This window comes from Bubalus kerabau, chromosome 6, assembly GCF_029407905.1.
Source record: "Bubalus kerabau isolate K-KA32 ecotype Philippines breed swamp buffalo chromosome 6, PCC_UOA_SB_1v2, whole genome shotgun sequence".
Classification (NCBI taxonomy): Eukaryota; Metazoa; Chordata; class Mammalia; order Artiodactyla; family Bovidae; genus Bubalus; species Bubalus kerabau.
This window is the reverse complement of record NC_073629.1, coordinates 109,453,529-109,472,268: the sequence shown is the minus strand read 5'-3', so window position 1 is coordinate 109,472,268 and position 18,740 is coordinate 109,453,529. Positions and strand designations below refer to the sequence as shown.

Sequence of the window (18,740 nt, the reverse complement as noted above, 5' to 3'; positions counted from 1 at the left end):
GACCTCCAAAGCTTATAGGGCATCAACTTAACACAACCACCTGTGCCTTGGGCATTTGTACCCTCCACCTAGAATGTATCCCTTGCTCCCCACCATCACCATCACCTAACCACTCCTTTTCTCCTCCCCAAGTGTCACTTCCTTGGGGCAGCCTTTCCTGATGTTCCCCTGGTAGCCTGCAAGTCCCTCTGTGACATGCGTGGAGTTTGTAGTGATTCTTTGCTGTCTGTTTTTTGCTAGATTGAAAGCTCCATGAGGCCAGGATCATGTCTGTCTTGCTCACCCTTTAGTCTTGGCACCTCATGGAGAACTGATAGATCACTCCTATGGATTAGGTAGATAAAGAAATTGATTATTCCATAAATCATTGTCTCCATGAAAAACAATCCCAATTTTTTTAAAAAGAAAATATTATAAATCTGTCTGAACCCGTGTGAGTGAAAGTGTAGCCATTTCAATTTAAATGCCTCATACAGCATGTGCCCAGTAAAGGCTCACTGGACAACCACCTGTACATATGAATGAATAGACAAAGCTCTACCCCAACCAGCTATGTGACCTCGAACCAGCCACCTCCCTCAGACATGGGTTTTCTACATCTGCAAAGGATGGTCACCATCCCTATACGAGAGGGATGTGCAAATTAAGTGGCATCTGGCATGCCAGTGTGTTTGGCATTATACTGCTCAGAAATGTTGATGGGCCCTGCCTGGAGCTGGCTGCAGCCACCAGGCTCCTTTCTGACCCAAGGGCACTGCCAAGGGATGAACTGCTATTAGAAGACAGACAGGGAAGCGTCTGACTTTAAGAATATTCCTTGTAACCACCACACTGAGCTCAGCCTTCATGGACTTTGTGTAACCCAGAGCAGGCACAAGCTTGGTCTTTTAGGAAACTCAGAAAGCTGGAATTTTTATGGCATCTCTAATTGCATAGTTGAGGATGCCTAGAATTTCATAGTGAAAGGGATTCAGAGCTCCTCTGAAACATCCCAGGCCAATCTGTTCTTGAACATACCCCATGGCAAGAAGCTCACTACTCCTAAGGTATCTCACTTAATCTTCAAAGAACACTGACTAGAAGATAGCTGGTGTTGAACCAAATTCTGCCTTCTGGGACCACCACCCAACTGGTCCCAATTTTCAGGTTTGCCCTCTCTTCTATGCTGCAGTCCTCAGAGATAGAGAGCTAGCCCCTCTTGATGTCAGGTCTCCAACATCTGGTCTTTGAGCATCCTTTCTGGCACTCAGTCTCCACGCCTGTACAGTGGGAATAGCACGTGATGCACCTTACTCCTCTTTGGGGGGGATAAGACTGATGAGGAGAGAGAATGAGCATCTTGGCTCAGAGAGGGAGGCTGCAGGAGCTCCACCCCTTCCTTCCTACAGGCCTCAGATCCAGATCTGGGATCACAGTGTATGTGTGTATGTGTGTGTGTGTGTGAGTCGCTCAGTCGTGTCCAACTCTTTGCGACCCCATGGACTGTAGCCTGCCAGGATCCTCTGTCCATGGAATTCTCCAGGCAAGAATACTGGAGTGGGTTGCCATTCCTTTCTCTAGTAGCTCCTGGTAAAAGCTGCCTTCCGCTGGGTGACTCAGGCTTAAAGGCTGTCCACTCTCTCCAGCCTCTAGGGGAGATTGATGCATACACTGATAGATCACTCCTATGGATTAGGTAGATAAAGAAATTGATTATTCCATAAATCATTTTCTCCATGAAAAACAATCCCAATTTTTTTAAAAAGAAAATATTATAAATCTGTCTGAACCCATGTGAGTGAAAGTGTAGCCATTTCAATTTAATTGTCTGAGACCTTCTTTGCTACAGCCCCAGGGAAAGAGTCCCTGAAGCTACTACTTACCAATCTAGAGGTTTCTCTCAAGCCTTATGAATGGCCACATCACACCATGGATGAGATGGATTTACATAGCAGCAGAAAGAATCTGAATTGGCCAGAAAGAAGAACTTTCTCACCAAGGAGACAGAATTATAGCTCTTGGAGACATAAAAAAATTGAATACTTACTCCTGTCCCTACCTTTTCCTTCCTACTTACACATGCACCACTCCATTGAGGAAAGTTAAGGCTCAGTTCTACCAAGACACAGAGAACTGGCCAAAATGAACCTTGGGTGGGGCTTGAGGATGAGGTGTAACAGCTCAGGCATGGGGGAACTCTCAGAACAATATAAGTGAAGAAATGATTTAGGAGCAAAGGCAAGAACAAGGTTGGGGGGGGGGGAGTGAAGCGTGAAAGATGAGACGTGGCTTCCCAGCTGGCTCTTCTGTGAGATGGTCACCTTGTTTCTTTTCTTCTCTAAGCCTCCATACTCCTCCCCAGAACACAGGAGAACAAGGAACAAAGAACAATCTAAGCATAAGGTTCTAGCCTGAACTGCACGTCCCTAAATGTTCAAGGAACTGTGGCTATTACTTATGGTCACCCACTTGGACCTACCATGAGGCCATTCAGATGCTGTGCCACCTCTCAGACTCCCTCAATCCCTTGCCCTGTGTACTCTGCAGTACCCAGAGTGGGTGATCCAGAAATGTTTGCTGAATCAATGAGTCAGCCCAGAGACGATGCGAAAAAGACAGGAAATAAACACTAAATTACAAGCAGCATAAAAATAGCCCCATTTCCAAAGCAGATTCTTCTGATTCTGCGAATCCAAGCAGGAGCAGCAAAACCTCCAATCCCCTTTCACTAAAATATCTCAATCCAGGGTCCCTGGAGTAGCCTTACTCTGTACAAACCATAGCTCATGTCTTTCCTGACCTTTCTATCTTCAATATGACTTCAAGGTGCCATCTTGCCTCCTAAATCCTGGAAGCCCATTTACCCAAGCTTCCCTCCTTGTTCAGAGGCCAAAGCCAATTCTTCAGACTCTATCTTTCTAACACTCTTAGCCTCCTATGCCCTTGGCTTCAAGTCCAGGTGTTTTGGCCACGCTCAGTACCCCAGTGATGGGCAAACTCTCCCTTTCTCTGAGGCCTGCTGAGGTCACCCATGTCATAATTTTCCTAGCTGGGGAGACCTTTGTCAATACCCAGTCTGATCACAAGTCTTCTCAGACACATCCAGGTGGTGGAGCACTTGGTATGGCTGGGGTTCTTTGGGGAATGCCACAAAGCTGTGACACATTTAATTCCTGTCACCTGAACAAGGAGTAATTTTATTTACTAGAAGAAAATACGGCTCTATTATAGGTATGCAGGGCTCCACGATTCAAGAAATAATAACACACAAAATACTTTAAAGAAATCACATTTAGTGGGATAAAAATACATAACACAAGCCTACTTACCAAATGCAATGTGAAAGATGATGCTGACAAGCTGAGCAAAGATGCTCGGTATCGGGTGTGATATTTGACAATGGAATGTTCATTCATTTTGTCATCTGCTACTGCTCCTGAGCATACAAGCCGTACAAGGCACCAAAGGTTTAAGAACAATTTACGTGAGAGAGAGAAAAAAAAGGAGAAAATTCTATCCATTCGCTCCATTTTCTTTTACTGTGAGCTACTCTATTTGAACGACCACAAATAATAGTTCTTACTAGCCTACTGTGTACCTGCTAAACACCTCAGTCTGGTTTATGAACACCAGAGTCCTAGAGGAATAGCATTAGGAAAAAGAATGCCTGTTAAGCAAGACCTTACAATAACCACTTTGCCCCTACTATAAGAATCAGCATGCAAATGGTGCCCACTCACCACCCCCAGGGCTTGGCTGCTCTCCATGGTGCTGAACACAGAGGCTGGGGTGAACCTTAATTTCCCTGCTGCTCCCCGGACAACACAGACTGTTCTCACTGTCTAGGAGCTTTTATAAACACACATGCATCTGATTTGTATTTCTCCCTCAATGTGAAAACGGTTTCGTAGGTCTGTTTTGCAACACTGGAAAAATCTAGTCTCCTCTCTCTTAAGACTGTAAATTTAAAGCTTCAAATGTGTGCTTGTTTGTGTGTGTATGACAGGAAAATGGATGGGATTTTCTTAATGGACTGGGGGTGCTGATCAGAGATCCATGTTTTCATCTGATTTTTCCATGGCTCACCAAGGATGTGGCACAAGTCATTTCCCTTTTTCATCTCTCAATCTGTGGTAGAAAAGATTGGGGCAGGTACTGTACTGTAGCTCTGACATTCAGAGTGCCTACACCTGTGTTCTGGCTCTTTCAGGGACTCAGAGACTGTCAAACAGGATGACCTTGCCTAGCCTCCTCCAGCACAGAAGATTTTCTGGATCCAGAGGAAGAGACAAGGCTTAGCTTCTCTTGTAAGAAGCCAGGGATTCAATCTCTCTCTGCTCAACTCTCCCCCCAGCCCTCACTCCCCATGGACCAGCCATAATTCAGCTAAACCTGAGAGTTCACCCATATTTTATTTACTGATTCGATGTTACGAGACAAGTAAAATAGACGGCTGTCACCTCTATTAAACTGGGCAGGAAAAACGGCCATGTAGGCAACAGGCTATTTCTGCTTATAATGTGTCATCTGTTTCCTTGGGGGAGGGAAGCAAGAAAGGGGAGGTCCTAGTCTAATAGGAGAGCCCAGTCCTGTCACTTTCATGGGGGAAGCTCAGGGTTGCCCTGCAACCTGTCCCACCCCCACTCTCAGCTACATGGTAGACAGGTCAGGCCAGCCAGTGGGAAACTACTCTGTTTCCCCCGTGATCCAAAGTAAAGTCACTGTATTCACTCATCAGACTTGGGTAAAGAATGGCTGTTGAACCCCAGTTTGGGAAGCCTATGCTAGAGAAGCGAATCTTCGATTGGTCATCTCTTACAAGTACACAAACACACACACACACATATGCACACACTCTTGCTCACCAGACTCAGGGTGGATGGCATTTATACTCTCAAAGCTAAATGGCCCAAGCTGACTGTCTATAGAGCCTGAATCTCCAGGTTTAACCGTCAACACCTCACTTTACACAAAGCTGTCATGTAGACCTGCTGTCTACACATCCTAGCAGGATCCTGTGATGTGGCATAAACAGGAAAAGGGGAAGCCTGACCTATGGCTGGCGACAGCGCAAGTGGTCCAGCCACAGTTCTGCCGGGCAGCTGCCCTGAGTAACCTGCCTGGTGAGGCTGGAACCGCAGAAGTTCTCTTTTACGGTTCAGCTCCCAGAGGGAGCAGCAGAGATGCTGAGGGACAGATGGGAAGAGGAGAGGGCTGAGGTCAGAAAAGACAGGAGGGTCATGGCCTTTTCTTTTGCCTCTTCTTAAAGTTGACAGCTTGTGCCTTTCTCAAGAGGAGAATCATCACTATAGGAGCCAGAAAATGGATGTAAGGACCAATCCTAGGCCCAAAAAAGAAAGATCCATTCCCCTAAACACTCCAGCTCTGCCCAATAGACCCCATAGGAAAGGTCTTGGCGTAGAAGGTGCTGAATTGATAGGGCAGAAGACCACCATGGACAGCATTAGAACACTGACTTCACGGAAGAATCTAACAATGTCTTTCATGAAATCCTTGCTGGCAACATGGAAAAAGGGTTGAGCTGAATGACAAGGCTGCTAGATAGACTTATATTCAACCTGTATGTATCAAGGCATTCATTTATTTAACAGATAGTTATTAATCACCTACTACGTACCACACGTGGTACTAGGTGAATTGGGCAAAGTGGTGAATAAGTCAGTTGCAGTCCACACTTGTCTCTAAGATTTTCTAAGAAAGCTTCTCTGTGAGGTAACCATGAATTACAATCCAGTAAGTGCTATGACAAGGAAAGTTCAGGATGCTGTGGGGACTCATAAAAGGAGATGGAAGTCAAGAAAGGCTTCCTGGAAGAAAATATATGTTTGCTGAGACCTAAAGTTATGACCAACCCTAGATAGCATATTGAAAAGCAGAGACATTACTTTGCCAACAAAGGTCCGTCTAGTCAAGGCTATGGTTTTTCCTGTGGTCATGTATGGATGTGAGAGTTCGACTGTGAAGAAAGCTGAGCACCGAAGAACTGATGCTTTTGAACTGTGGTGTTGAAGAAGACTCTTGAGAGTCCCTTGGACTGCAAGGAGATCCAACCAGTCCATTCTGAAGGAGATCAGTCCTGGGATTTCTTTGGAAGGAATGATGCTGAAGCTGAAACTCCAGTACTTTGGCCACCTCATGCGAAGAGTTGACTCATTGGAAAAGACTCTGATGCTGGGAGGGATTGGGGGCAGGAGGAGAAGGGGACGACAGAGGATGAGATGGCTGGATGGCATCACTGGCTCAATGGAAGTGAGTCTCAGTGAACTCCGGGAGTTGGTGATGGACAGGGAGGCCTGGCGTGCTGTGAATCATGGGGTCGCAGAGAGTCGGACATGACTGAGTGACTGAACTGAACTGAACTGAACTGAACTGAAAGGATGACTAAGAAGTTAGCCAGAAAGAAGAGCAAGAGCAGAGGTCAAGTTTAAGGGAAAACATAGTGACTTCTAGGGACTTGGATGTTCAGTTCAGAGGAGCAAGGAGTGTGTGAGGCAAGGAGGGACAGCGCATGAGCCTGCAGATATCAACCCCAGCAGTCGTAAAGGGCCTGAAAGCATGAAGAAGCCAGTAGGATTTCAACTCTGGTTAAAGTGTGGGTGGTGGATTCAAGACCACTGAATAAAGTTGACAAACTCTGACACTGGTCATTTCCTGCCTAATGCGTTGATGGCATGGATAGATGAAGTGAAGGCAAGCATGCTCATCCAAGGCTCAGAGGGCATGAAGCATGCCAGACAACAGAAAAGGAGGCACAAAAGCTTCACTGTCCAGACCCATGGTTCTCAACCACAACCACATTGCAGGCCCATAACCACTTACTTCTCTACCACAGACCCCTGGGGGGCAGTGGGTGGGAGGTCAAGGAGGAAGAAGAGCATGAAATCCCTGCCTACCTCCTAAGGATAGAGAGATGGGAACAGGCTTTGGTGGTCCAGAAACAGCGAGCAAGAAAAACTGCCTGAAGGTTCAAGATAGGATTTACCAGGGATAAATGACAGGTCCTGCCTTTAGGCTCAAAAGATCAACTGCCAAAGAGAGGATGAGGGGAGTGGTAGATCAGCAGCCATACCTGCGGAAAAGACCTTGTGATCTCATGAGACCACCAGCTCAGTATAAATCAACAGAGTGAAATGGCTGCAGAAAAGGCTGAAATAGTCTGGGGGTGTATAAGCAGACACCTTGCGTCAATGCTGAGATGCAAGGAGGGGATGAGCTTACTGTTTTCGGTACATAAGCAGGACTGTGGTTGGCTCTGGACACCACACTGAAAGAACTGGGCGTCGTTGGTCTGGAGAAATGCCTTTACATTTCTGTGGGGTTGCACTGTGCACCAGGGTATAAATCCAAACCAGATGCAGGCAGGCAGGGTGAGCATAATAGTAAGAATGATGGGTAACATTTATTGAGAGCTTACAACGCTATGGTCTAAACACATTATGTGCATTAACTCATTTAATCCTTATAAATGAGGATTTATAAAAACCCCGTAAGGCACGTGTTACTATTATTATTATGAGAGATTAAATAATTTGTCCCAGATCACTCAGGTGGGAAGTGATGGAGGCAGTCCTTAAACTCAGGCTGTCAGATTCCAGACCCTGTGAGTTTATCCACAATGTTAGATTGCTAAAATCTATAGAGAGTTTGCTTCTCTGGTGGCTCAGATGGTAAAGAGTCTGCCTGCAGTGCAGGAGACCCAGGAAGATCCCCTGGAGATGGAAATGGCAACCCACCCCAGTATTCTTGCCTGGAAAATCCCATGGACAGAAGAGCACTGGTCGCAGAGTCGGACATGGCTGAACGACTTCACTTTCTACTTTCTACAGAGAGCTTCCTTCGGGCCATGTTAATTTTCACAATGATCCCTGGAGGTCAGATCTGTTGCTATCCGCATTTTACAGGTGAGGAAGTCGAGGCTTAGAGCAGTTAAATGACTTACCCAAAGTGACACAGCATGGAAGGAAGGAATGAAGGAATGAGGGTTCAAACTCAAGACAGATGGATTTCAGAACCTACACTGTTGACGTGTAAGTCACACTACCTTCCCTGGAACTGCAGGAAAACCAATTTTAGGGCAAATTTTGCAACAAAGATTGGAGTGGGCCAATATGTTTGCGAGAAAGAACAAAGCACAATCAAAAAGTGGTGAGTTTCCTGTTATGGGTGGTATTCAATCAGAGACTAGATATCCACTTACTAGGGATGGGGGAGGGGTCCTCCAGTGACTTAGAACAGTGGTTCTGAAAGTGTAGGCTGATGAGCAGCATCAGCTTCATCTGGGAATCCATTAAAATGCAAATTCTCAGGCCTCACCCCAGACCCACTGAATCAGAAGCTCTGGGGGTGGGACCCAGCAGTCTGTAGTTTATTGAGCTCTCCAGGTGACTCAGATGCATGTTAAGATTGGAGAAGCAGAGGCCTAGACTGACCCCTGGGGTTCTTTTCAGCCTGGATTCTGTGATTCTTCACTGTAAACAGGAAATGTGATGCCTGGAGCCCTGGGAAGGCCCTGGCTCCCTGCTCCTGCTTTTCCGCCCAATTGGGCAGGCTTTTTGGAATAGCATATTTCAGTTCTGCAAAGCAGATGCAGGAAGGCTTTGCAGAAGTCTCCCTCATTCCTATATTTAAAGAGCTCATCTCTGCAGCAGTTCTGAGAATACTCTTAACCCCCTTCCAACACAGCGTGTCTGCATCGGTCCCTTTAAAAGCATAAGATTTCATTGTCTCCCATGGATGGGAACCCTCTTCACACAAACTGGGGTCTCAGCTCCTTCTCCCTCATCTTTTTCCCTCTGTCTTCCTTAACCCCCATTCAGTATAGCACCAAAGGATTTGGCGTGGAAGCTTCCACTCTCCCCGACTTCACCCCATTCATTGTCTCCCATCTGTAAGATCACCGTGGGATTCGCTCCATGGCTTCATTACCTGGAGTCTCCCAGCAGAACCAGCAGTGCCTATGCCCTGGGGCCCAGCCTCCAGCCACAGATCCTCTCTAGGATTCACCAGCTTGCTTCAGGAGCGAGCTTGGACTCCCCATCCCAGAAGAACTGATCAGGACTCCCAGACCAATCCCTCAAGGGCATCCCATAGCCAGGGTCTTCCCAGCTCTGAATATGTGCAAATGACATTTCAATCAAAACACTGCAAATGTAGGGAAGAACCAGAACCTCATGGGCTTTGCGTGTGTGATAAATAACAGGCCAGGAGGTGTCTGGGAGCTTTGGGCATACAGGAGCATGCTAGGAAGAGTACCCCTTTTGCTCCCTAGCATGGCAGGTAACTATCACAGGCTGCCGGAGACATCCATTCCATTGCTGGGTATGTGAGAAATGGGCAAATACCCACATATTGAGCTGCAGGGGGTACTAGTTACATGGTTGGCACAAGGCACATGGTTGGCACAGGCAGAGGGCAGATAAGAAGCAGATAACCTCACAGCTCAGAGTCTGAGGGTGGAGACAGAGCCTCCATCCTTGGGGAATCTTTTTCTCCTTAACATTTATTAAGCACCAAGCCCTATGCAAAGAGCTTTATATACTTTATTTCTTTTAATCCTCACAACAGCCCTGTGAAGACCCTAGGAGTTTCAACAATATGAAATTTTTATGGGTCAAAACCAGCTGAAAATGGTTTAATTCAATATTAATAAATCTACCTCGTTGATGAGGAAATGGAGGCTTGGAGGTGAAGTGACTCACCCAAGGTCTCACAGCTAGCACCTTAGACTCCCACTCAAGCTCAGATCCACCATATTTCATCAAACCTGAGACATACCATCATGTTTAAAGGTGCCAATAAAGAAAAAATCCTGCAAGTAAACTCAAACCTGATGTGAGATCCAGACTGATTTCAGAAATGTGAAAATGTCAGGGGAAGAGTTGATGTTAGAATCAGTGAGATATATTAAGTGACTCACAGAACTTCTCTGTGAGAGAAAGCCCTAGACAAACCCACAAACATAGCTATAATCAAGGTCAGTGAGCATTAGTGAAGAAACTGCAAAGGTCAAAGGAAACAAGGAGAGGAACAGGGGAACGCAAGCTCTGTGGGGAGCAGAAAGCCTGGCTGGAGGTTAGGTAGTGTGGACTCTGGAGGTAACTGGAAATAAACCAAAGTGCGGTGAGGGTGGAGAGCTCTGGGGTGCAGCACCTTTGAAGTGTGGCTGAAGGGAAACAAAGCAAAATCAGAATGATCTGCTGTCCTCGGGTCCCCTGCCCTCAGTCCAGTCTTCTCTGATCTCCCAATCACACTCAATCAAGGTTTGGTTTCTGGAGCACAAAGAGAAGCCAAAGAAAACAGGGACTTCAGAGGAAGCACAGGTGCTAATAAGCATAGGCCAGCAAGGCATCTGGAGCACAAAATTTAAGGAGGCGCTCACTGTCACGGTCAGTCACGCCAAGAGTATGGCCACCATTTGAGAGCCTCCTTAAATCCTGCTTCCTGGCGGCCACACTCCCCTGACCCCAGTCCCACCCAGTTTGTTGGTATTAGACTCCTCTCCTCCAACAAAAACAAGAAGAAATGCTGATCTTGGAATGGAACAGAATTCAAGCTTTTTTGAAATGATATCCCATCTGTCTAACTCTATGAAGCAAGCAGTCTCATCCCATTTTACAGATGGGGAAACTGAGACCCTGGAAAATAACATGACCCCTCCTATCGTGCTTGTTCCACATCTGTCATTTCTGTGGGGACTCTAAGCAGGGCATTTTCCCATACTTCCAGAACAGGTCAGTCCCCGGCAGCCACCATCATCCCAATCTCGCTGTGCCCCCGGAAGAAGGAACATGGTGCAGGAGAAGAGTAAGCATGGATTTGCCTGTGCTCTGTCAGAGGTGGCATGGTAAGGGGAATGGGCAGCTCTTGCACCCAGGTCCCTGCACCCCACCCAGTGTCCATGGAACAGCAACATGTTCCAGGGTCCAGCATCAGTGGACCTTACCCTCTGATGGTCCACCAATCTCAGCTCACAGCAAGGCAGGCTCTATTTAGAAGGTCAAAATGTGACTCTTGCTTAAAAACAAAATGACCAAACAACCTATCAGCCTGGAAAGGATGTTGGAGGGGAGACAGGGTGGGGAAGGAAGGGAGGACAAGAGCAAATTCGCTGACCCCCTTTTCTGGCCAGGCCACCAGCTGAAGAGCAGGGAGGGAGACACAAACGCAGAGCCCTGGGCTTTCCTCAAGGCTCTGATGATGTCTTTGAGGACAGCCTGCGGGCTGCCAGGGTGAACTGTAGGCTGGAGCTCCCGGAGAGCAGAGGGATTCCTGTGGGTGGACTGGCCACACCCAAAGGAGTGTCCCACCTTTATTTCGGACTCGGATTAAAGAATTAAGCAGAGTCCAGAAGCCCAGACGAGGTGGGGTGTAGACATGTAAGGATGTACATCGCATGTGCAGAAGGGGTGGGAAAGACCAAACATCCCTTTCCTCTCGGGAAAGCTTATCTACCACTTGGTCCATCTACAAGGACAGTTTGATGCTGAACACCAGTTACTGGTAGGTTTCAGTGTCACAGAGCCCATGCAATCATCCCCAGAGAAAGCCTAACAGCCCAGGACTCTGAGGCCACACTCAGCACCCAGAAGCACAGTGGTGGGGCGCTACACTCAGCACCCCTGAGTATCAGTGCCTCCTGTCTTCCAACTACACAGACTACACAGTAAAAGCGCAGGATCTGGGGTCTGGCTGGTGAGAGTTCTTATCCTGCATTCACCACTTACTGGCCACGTGATCTTGGGCAAGTGACTTCACTAAGCTTAGTTTCCTCATCTGCAAAATGAGGACAATGTCTGCAGGCAGGATTGGTGAAGCCTAAACCAGATGGCGAAGGAAAAAAAATATGCAACAGCTACTGGTCTCAAGCAGTTACTAGTCACACTACTAGTCATTCTTTGAAAAGCACGGTGCTTGGCAGCTAGTAAGTGCTCAGTAAACCAGAGCCATTATATTTCGATTGTGTGTTGTTCCAGACCCAGGTGGGGTCCCAGGCAGGAGATGGTGCAGCCACCTCAGCACAGGCACACTGCCCCCTGGTGCTCACGCGGGGGAATCGGCGCCTGCAAGAAGAGCTGCCAGCCAACAAGCCCAAGGCCGGTCTGCGTCTGCTCCAGGCCCACCCTTGGCCCGTCTGTCCATCAAAGCACCTTGGCAAGGACACGCCAGGGCCTGCTGGGTGTCAGCCCTAAAGGGAGGGCTCTGCTTCTGGACTTTCAGTTCTCTCTGCTGCCAGGCAGGGCCTGGGGAGCCCCTCGGTTCCCTCTGGAAGGTCCTGAGCAAAAAGGCGGGGGCTTGGGCGGGAGGCGGGGGGGGGGCAGGTAGGGGGAGGGTGGGGATGGGGATGTGCAGGCTGAAGCAGTGTGGGGCTAAGGCAGGGGCAGGTGACTGTAACAGCCTGGAGGAAGCCTGGCTTCGGCAGATCAGAAACGGTCCCAGTGGTGGAGCACAGCCAGGTGCTGCCCTGCATGGATATCCCAAGCAGCCCTAAGCCCTGAGCCTCCCCTGCATATGACCTTGCACCCCCTGCCACTGAGGATGCGGTCGTCCTAGAACCCACAGTGCATCTGTGCCTCTTCCCCCGACCCCCACCAAGTGGGCTCTGTTTCCTGGGGACAGGACAAGGGGCCTGTGGGAACGGGGGCTCAGGGGCCCTCACAGACCCCACAAAGGAAGCAACCAAGCAGCTTTGCATTTGGAAGGGTGGGAACGAAGAGTCGCTCCTCAAAGCCCAAAAGAAAGCAGTGGATTGGACTTCTGAAGTCAGCTATCATGCTGGCGGCAGGGGGACCCGAGTGACCTTGGGAGGGCCTAGTCGGGACGCTGTGCTGGCTCACCCCGCATCAGCCACCTCTAAAAACCCCGGATCATCCTGACGTCAAAAGACGGTTTAGCGCAGTGCGAAGCAGGCATCAAGAAGAAATTATAAACTCCAGCTCGAGAAGGAGGGAAGCCCGGGCTGACAGGAGCAGCTGGGCTGGAAAGTGGAGACAGAAATTCCTCAAGTTAATGCTTTCTAAGGCCCCTCGGGCCACTCCCAGGTCTTGTCTGAAGCTATTTACTTCCAGGGGGGGAAACCCTATTGATCTTCATTCAGTGCCTGTCTGCTCCAACACGGCCGCGATGTTTCAGCGCATCACCAGTCACTGCGAGAAATTTCTCATTGTTTTACACACAGCGGCTCTGAAACTCAGGAGATGAACGTTCAGGACCATTTGGGTGAACTGATGACAGGGGATGCAGACAGGGCTGACTTGGGGAGGGGACCTCATGCCCCTGGGACTGACTACAGCGTCCGCTGGGCTTCCCCGCCCCCAGTCCAGGCTCAGAGTCTCGCAACTCTGTTTTGCTCCCAGTGTAGATGCTCCGCGAGTCTGCCCGATCTGCCCACTTTCCACCCTGCCACATACACCTGCTTTATGTCTCTGCAGTCATTTGGCTCTGAACCTCCCCCCGGCTGGCTAGAGATCACCACCATCCGCTGGAACCCCTCCAGCTAACGCCACCACTGTCTGGTTCCCTTCTCAAATGCTAGGCGGCCCTCGATTCTACATGTATGTAAAACAAGGGGAGATCTAGACATGAAACCTACCAAGGCATTGACAGTCCCCATCAGCCCACACTAAAAGGAAACCTAAAATCACAGAATATCCCAAGCATCATGGCCAGCTCAATAGTTTACAGATGAGGAAACTGAGGCTCCGGGTTGGTGGGAGAGTGTGAATTGACCAAGATGGCTCAGGAAATTGGTGGAAGGCAGAGTAGAAAACCCAGGCCTCCTGGTTCCCAGCCCAAGGTCCCTCCGCATCAGTGTCTAGGTCTAGTAGCCAGGAAATCAGGTCCCCACATGAGGCCACAGAAGCACTGGAAGGACCCACGCATTAAGCTGCTTTCCGTGAGTTAAGACTAGGATCCATCTGAACAATAATAACGATGATAATAATAATAACAAAATGCTGAACAATATGTCTTGAAAATCTTCAATGAGCAACACTTGATAACAACACACAGAATACATCTTCCACATATTCAAATAAAATAATCAATGATCATTTTTTTCCTGCAGACTACAATCCAATTACTCTCTCTCCCTCGCTCTCTCCCTCACTCTCCTTTGTTACTTGCAAACCATCCAAGCAATCAATGCCTTGACCTCTCCCTCTGATAGACACAATTACAAAAAGACAGAGCAATGCAATTCATCTATTCAAGACGGATTGTTTGGACACTCTGTCACACTGCTGAGCTATCCATCTCCTTGTCTAAGAGGAAATTTAAGCCCCCCAAAAAGGCACAAAGAGAGGGGGCGGGTACGCTGCTCCCCAGTCCAGAGAGCCCCTTGCACACCTGCAGGAAAACCCTCTCCTGGGCTGGTGCTAGGCGACGCCTGCCTACTGGAGAAGGATTCGGCTCCCAACACAGCCAGCACAGGCACCCGTCTTGGGAACCAGAACCATCCAGCACACCCAATTTCCAGGGCCTCAATTCCTGTGGCCCCAGCCAGAGCCCTGAGATCTCAGGGCTGGAGAGAGAGAGAAAAAGGAGAGGGCATTGGGCCCAGCCAAGGTGTTGTGTTTGGGTTTCAACACACGGTTCTCTGTGTGTGTCTCTCTCTCAACACACCACGTCCACTGCCCTTGGCTCCTGCTGAGACTCCAGCCTGGGCTCAGAAGGAGGCAAATTCAGCTCCCCAGGGAGCTCCAGAGAAACCCAGGGATCTCAGAGCCTACCCATCCTCCATCCAAGCTGGCAGAGCTCCGGCGGTCACGTTTGGCATTGGCACAGCACCCCAGTCCTCGGGCTGGGAATCAAATGGGGCAGGGCTCTTGGATATAAATGGCTTGGGCCGACACGCTAATTAATCCTGGGGCTTAATACGAAGAAGATTAGAAGAGAGGAGGGCTTTGCCATCCTTAATTGCATTATTACACGCTGAACCCAAGAAAGGGCGGGCAAGCTTGGGGCTTCCCCTCAGGGCAGTGAGGAGTCCCCCGGTGAAAGTCAATTTCACGGTAAGAGGAAGCGGGTGAGGATACATCATCCCGCCCCTCCTCAGTGCATCCTTGCCTGGCTTCCCTCACCTGCTCTTGTCTTCCTGGGCCCCCAAAGACCACCACCCCCTGACTCTGGGCTTTGAGAGTGCCCCTCCCACCCCTGCAGGGGAAGGAACACAGAAGAGGGAACTGCAATGCGTGGGCTGGGTGCATAGCACCTTTTGGGTCCCCCTCTCTTCTCCCAAGGGCACCCTATCAATCAGGCCCCTATACACACACACACACACACACACACACACACACCCCAAAAACAAACAAACAAACAGAATAAAGGAAGTCCTGGCCCACTACTAAGGGGCTGCCTGCTCCTGGAACGGTGACCAAACCGGGCAGTGGGACAGGCAAAGGTGCAGAGGTAGAAACAATGTTTTTGGCTTGCCTGGAGCAGTCTGGGCTGCAAAGGGTTAAGCCTGGTCGTGAGGGCTGTCCCCAGAGTCGGGTGCCTGGATTCCTCTGCCTCAAATATCTGCCTGCTGGGGTCCTGGGCAGGAACAGGAAGACCCCAGCGTGGGCAGAGCTGAGGACTGTGTTCTACCCTCGTCCAGATGTCCAGTTCAAGAGGACCTGGAATCCAGGGGAGAGCAGGGAGGAGAGAGAAGGGATTTCTGATTGCCTCCTAGGAAAACCTCAAGTACGGAAGCCAAGCTCGATATTGGTTGCCTGCACCCGGTCACGCCGCGGGCAGCCCAGAGTCCGCGCCTGGATTAGAGCCACAGGGGAGGAAGGCGGCCCTGGCTCGCCGGAGCCAGATGCTGGTGGGGGCGCCTCGCGAACCCAGGCGGCCCAGGTCTCCCGTCTGGCGGCGGGCGCAGGGCCTGCGTGGCCGAGGCTCCCGCCTGGCCAGGCCGGGCCCAGCCCTGGCGGTCTCGGGCCTGGGACACGCGCCCCTCCACCCTCTCCCCCGCCACCACTCTCCCTCCCCGCACAGGCCTGAGCGCTGCCTACGGGATGCCTGGGGCGGCCACAACAAAGTTAAAGCCCGGAGTAAGAGTCCCTGGCGAGAAGAGACGCGGAGACGCGAGAGCCTCAGAGCCGCGCGCAGACCCGCCAGCCGCCGCCAGCTGCTGAGGGATTTCGGCTAACTTTACAAAACCGCTGGCATCCCTCTCCTCGCCTTCCCTGCTTGCGCCGGTCAGGCTCTGCCCTGCCCCAGGCGGGGGAGAGGCCTCTGCCGCGATGGATGGCTGGAGCGACCGGGGGAGGGGACGACCCTCCCCTGCCCCGCGCAGCGGGGCTGAACGGGGGCCACTGAGGCCGAGGGCGGCCACCGGGAGAGGAGACCGGCCGTCCTCGTCTGGCGAAGCCGGACCCTGCTTCCCCGCCGCGGCCGCTCGAGCCCTGCCCCAGGTCGAGGCTAGGGGCCCGCGGGAAGCGGGGAGAAACAAGAGAAGTTGGCGCCTTCCCCAGGGTTCCCGCTTCGCAGAGGAGCCAGGTCCCAGACCTCGGTCTGCGGCCGGTCCTGCTGGCAGTCGCGGGCAAATGCGCCCGCGACTCAGGCTGGGACCCGAACGCTTCGCTACACTCCGCCAGGTCTGGCGGTCCAGGAGTGCGCCAAGGGCCCCTCGCCCGCCGCAGCCCAGCTGCTTCCTTCCCAATAAGTAAGGCCCGTGACCCCGGCTTGGAACTTTGTCCTCACTGGGTCGAGCTTCTGATGGTCACCCGGCCCCGGCAGACCGCAGAGACGTTAGGAAATCTCTTGGGATCGCGTTCAGTGGCCCCCGTTCCCGCCCCCGCCCGGGCGCACGGAGACCCTCGGCTCCCGGGAGCCCTTACCGATCCGGATGACGTGGGGCATCCCGCGCGAGTCTGGGATCCAGAAGGCGCACACGAGGAGCCCGGCCCAGTATTCCCAAACCAGACTCCCGAGGCGCCGCCAGGGAGCGGTCATCGTTGGGCGCCGCCAAGCGTGCCCGGGGCGCGGCCGTGGCGGGCTCCCTGGGGCGGCAGCTCTAGGCGCGGGCGCGCAGCAGCCCCCGAGGCGCCGCCTGGCCCAGCAGCCTGGCTCCCGAGCGCCGCTGCGAGTGGGGGGCGCCCCGCGGCGCCGCGCACATCTTACTGGGGGGCCGCCCCGCCGGCGCCCGCCCCGCCCGGCTGCCGCCCACGGGCCGCCCGCGAGCAATGCTCCTGGGCTCCGCCCGGGCTCCGCTCGGACTCAGCTGCGGCTCGCGTCGGCTCTGCTACCGCGCGGGCTCCCACCTGCCCCGGCTGCCGGGCGCTGGCGGGCGGGCTGCACGCGCGTCTCCGGCCGCTCCTCCTCCAGCCGCGGCGGATGCTATCGCCCGGGCTCGCACAAAGCCCCGGAGTGGAGTTGCACGCGCGCACACACTCCCTCCCAGCCCCCTCCCTCGCGCCCTGCCTCCCGCCTCCCGCGCCGCCCGCGCTCCCTCCGCGCACTCCCCCGCGCACACACATTTCACACTCACACCCGCCGAGGCGTACACTCGCGAGCTCACACCTGCGCAGGGGGCGGGGAAGGGGGCCCGAGACCCGCTTTAGGGGGACGCCCGGAGAACGAGGACTCTCCTCGCTTCTCAGACGTCCCCATCCGCCCTGCGGCCCCCGGTCCCCTTCGACTACGAGGGCACGGAGCCCGGGAGCCGGGCGTGGAGCACGAGAGCTGGCACCGCGAGCTGGGAGACGGCGGCAGCCTAGCGGCCCGACCAGCTGGAGGAGACGCGCCCGCCGGGAGCAGAGGGACCCGGAGCCCGCCGTCGGCGGAGTCGCGCCTTTCAGCTCCCACGCAACCGGCACTGGCTGGACGGCAGCGGCCGGGGACTGACCCAGGAACCGGTTTCCCTCCCTAACCCCCATCCCTCGTGGAAGCAGAGTTAGAGTTGGGCCCGGGACTCGAGGGAGACGAAATTCCAAGAGGATCGTCCAGCGCTGCTCTAGGGGAGCTGCAGGAGCTGGTGGGGGTGGGAGAGCCCAAGCCAGACCCTCTGCTGTGGAAAGCCGGACTTGACCGTGCACAGCCACTACGGGGTTTTCGGAGGAAGATGGCTTAAATCCTTAGATACGGAGGGGCGGCTGAGATGCACCCTGGTACTTCGCATCTCTCTTCTCCAACCCTGCAGGAGGACGGGCCCCCTTCCCCATTTCTCCTGAGAAAGAATAAAGAGAAACTGTAATTTTCCTTGGGGGTGGAGCAGAACCCGAGGGGGAGCATGCTAGAAAGGGTTAACAAAAAAAAAAAAAAAACAAAACAAAAAAAAACCTTGTTTATTAGCAATAATAAATTTTTTTTCAAGTGGCGCTGGGTGTCGAGGGAAGAGAAGAGCTGTGGAGCGAGTCTGGAGCAGGAGGCTGCGAAATACGCAGTTAGGCGAGTTTAATGACCTTTTTGACAGAGACAAAGCGGTGCCGATACAGTAGATAAATAAACGAATCTGTCACCGGGCAGCGGCTAGGCTGTGTGTGAATTTATTTTTCTCATTTAAATAATTTGATCTATTCCATCATTCCAATCTCTCCCATTTGCCAGCTGTCTGGTAACAGCATGGCCCCCAACATCTGAAAAACAAATCTTTAATTTTCTTACAAATAGACTATGAGTCGGGCTCTATCTGGCTTGTTAATTTCCCGGTCTTTTCTTTGCCTCCCTGTCCAGGCATAGGAAGCATTGTGTGGGGACGTGAGTATTACTGCATGGCCAATCCTGATGACTGGGGGATGCGGGGGAGGTACTCTCTC

General features: G+C 51.9%; 1 protein-coding gene across 1 annotated transcript in view; it reads right to left on the bottom strand.

Annotated features, from left to right (window-relative positions):
• Positions 1-17,358, bottom strand: part of GRIK3 (glutamate ionotropic receptor kainate type subunit 3) — a 253,335-nt gene extending 235,977 nt beyond the window's left edge. Inside the window, exon 1 of the mRNA XM_055586371.1 lies at positions 16,824-17,358. Within this exon, the coding sequence (XP_055442346.1) occupies positions 16,824-16,938 (115 nt within the window). The 5' untranslated portion in view covers positions 16,939-17,358. The remainder of the gene's footprint in view (positions 1-16,823) is intronic.
• Between the last annotated feature and the right edge of the window lie 1,382 nt (positions 17,359-18,740).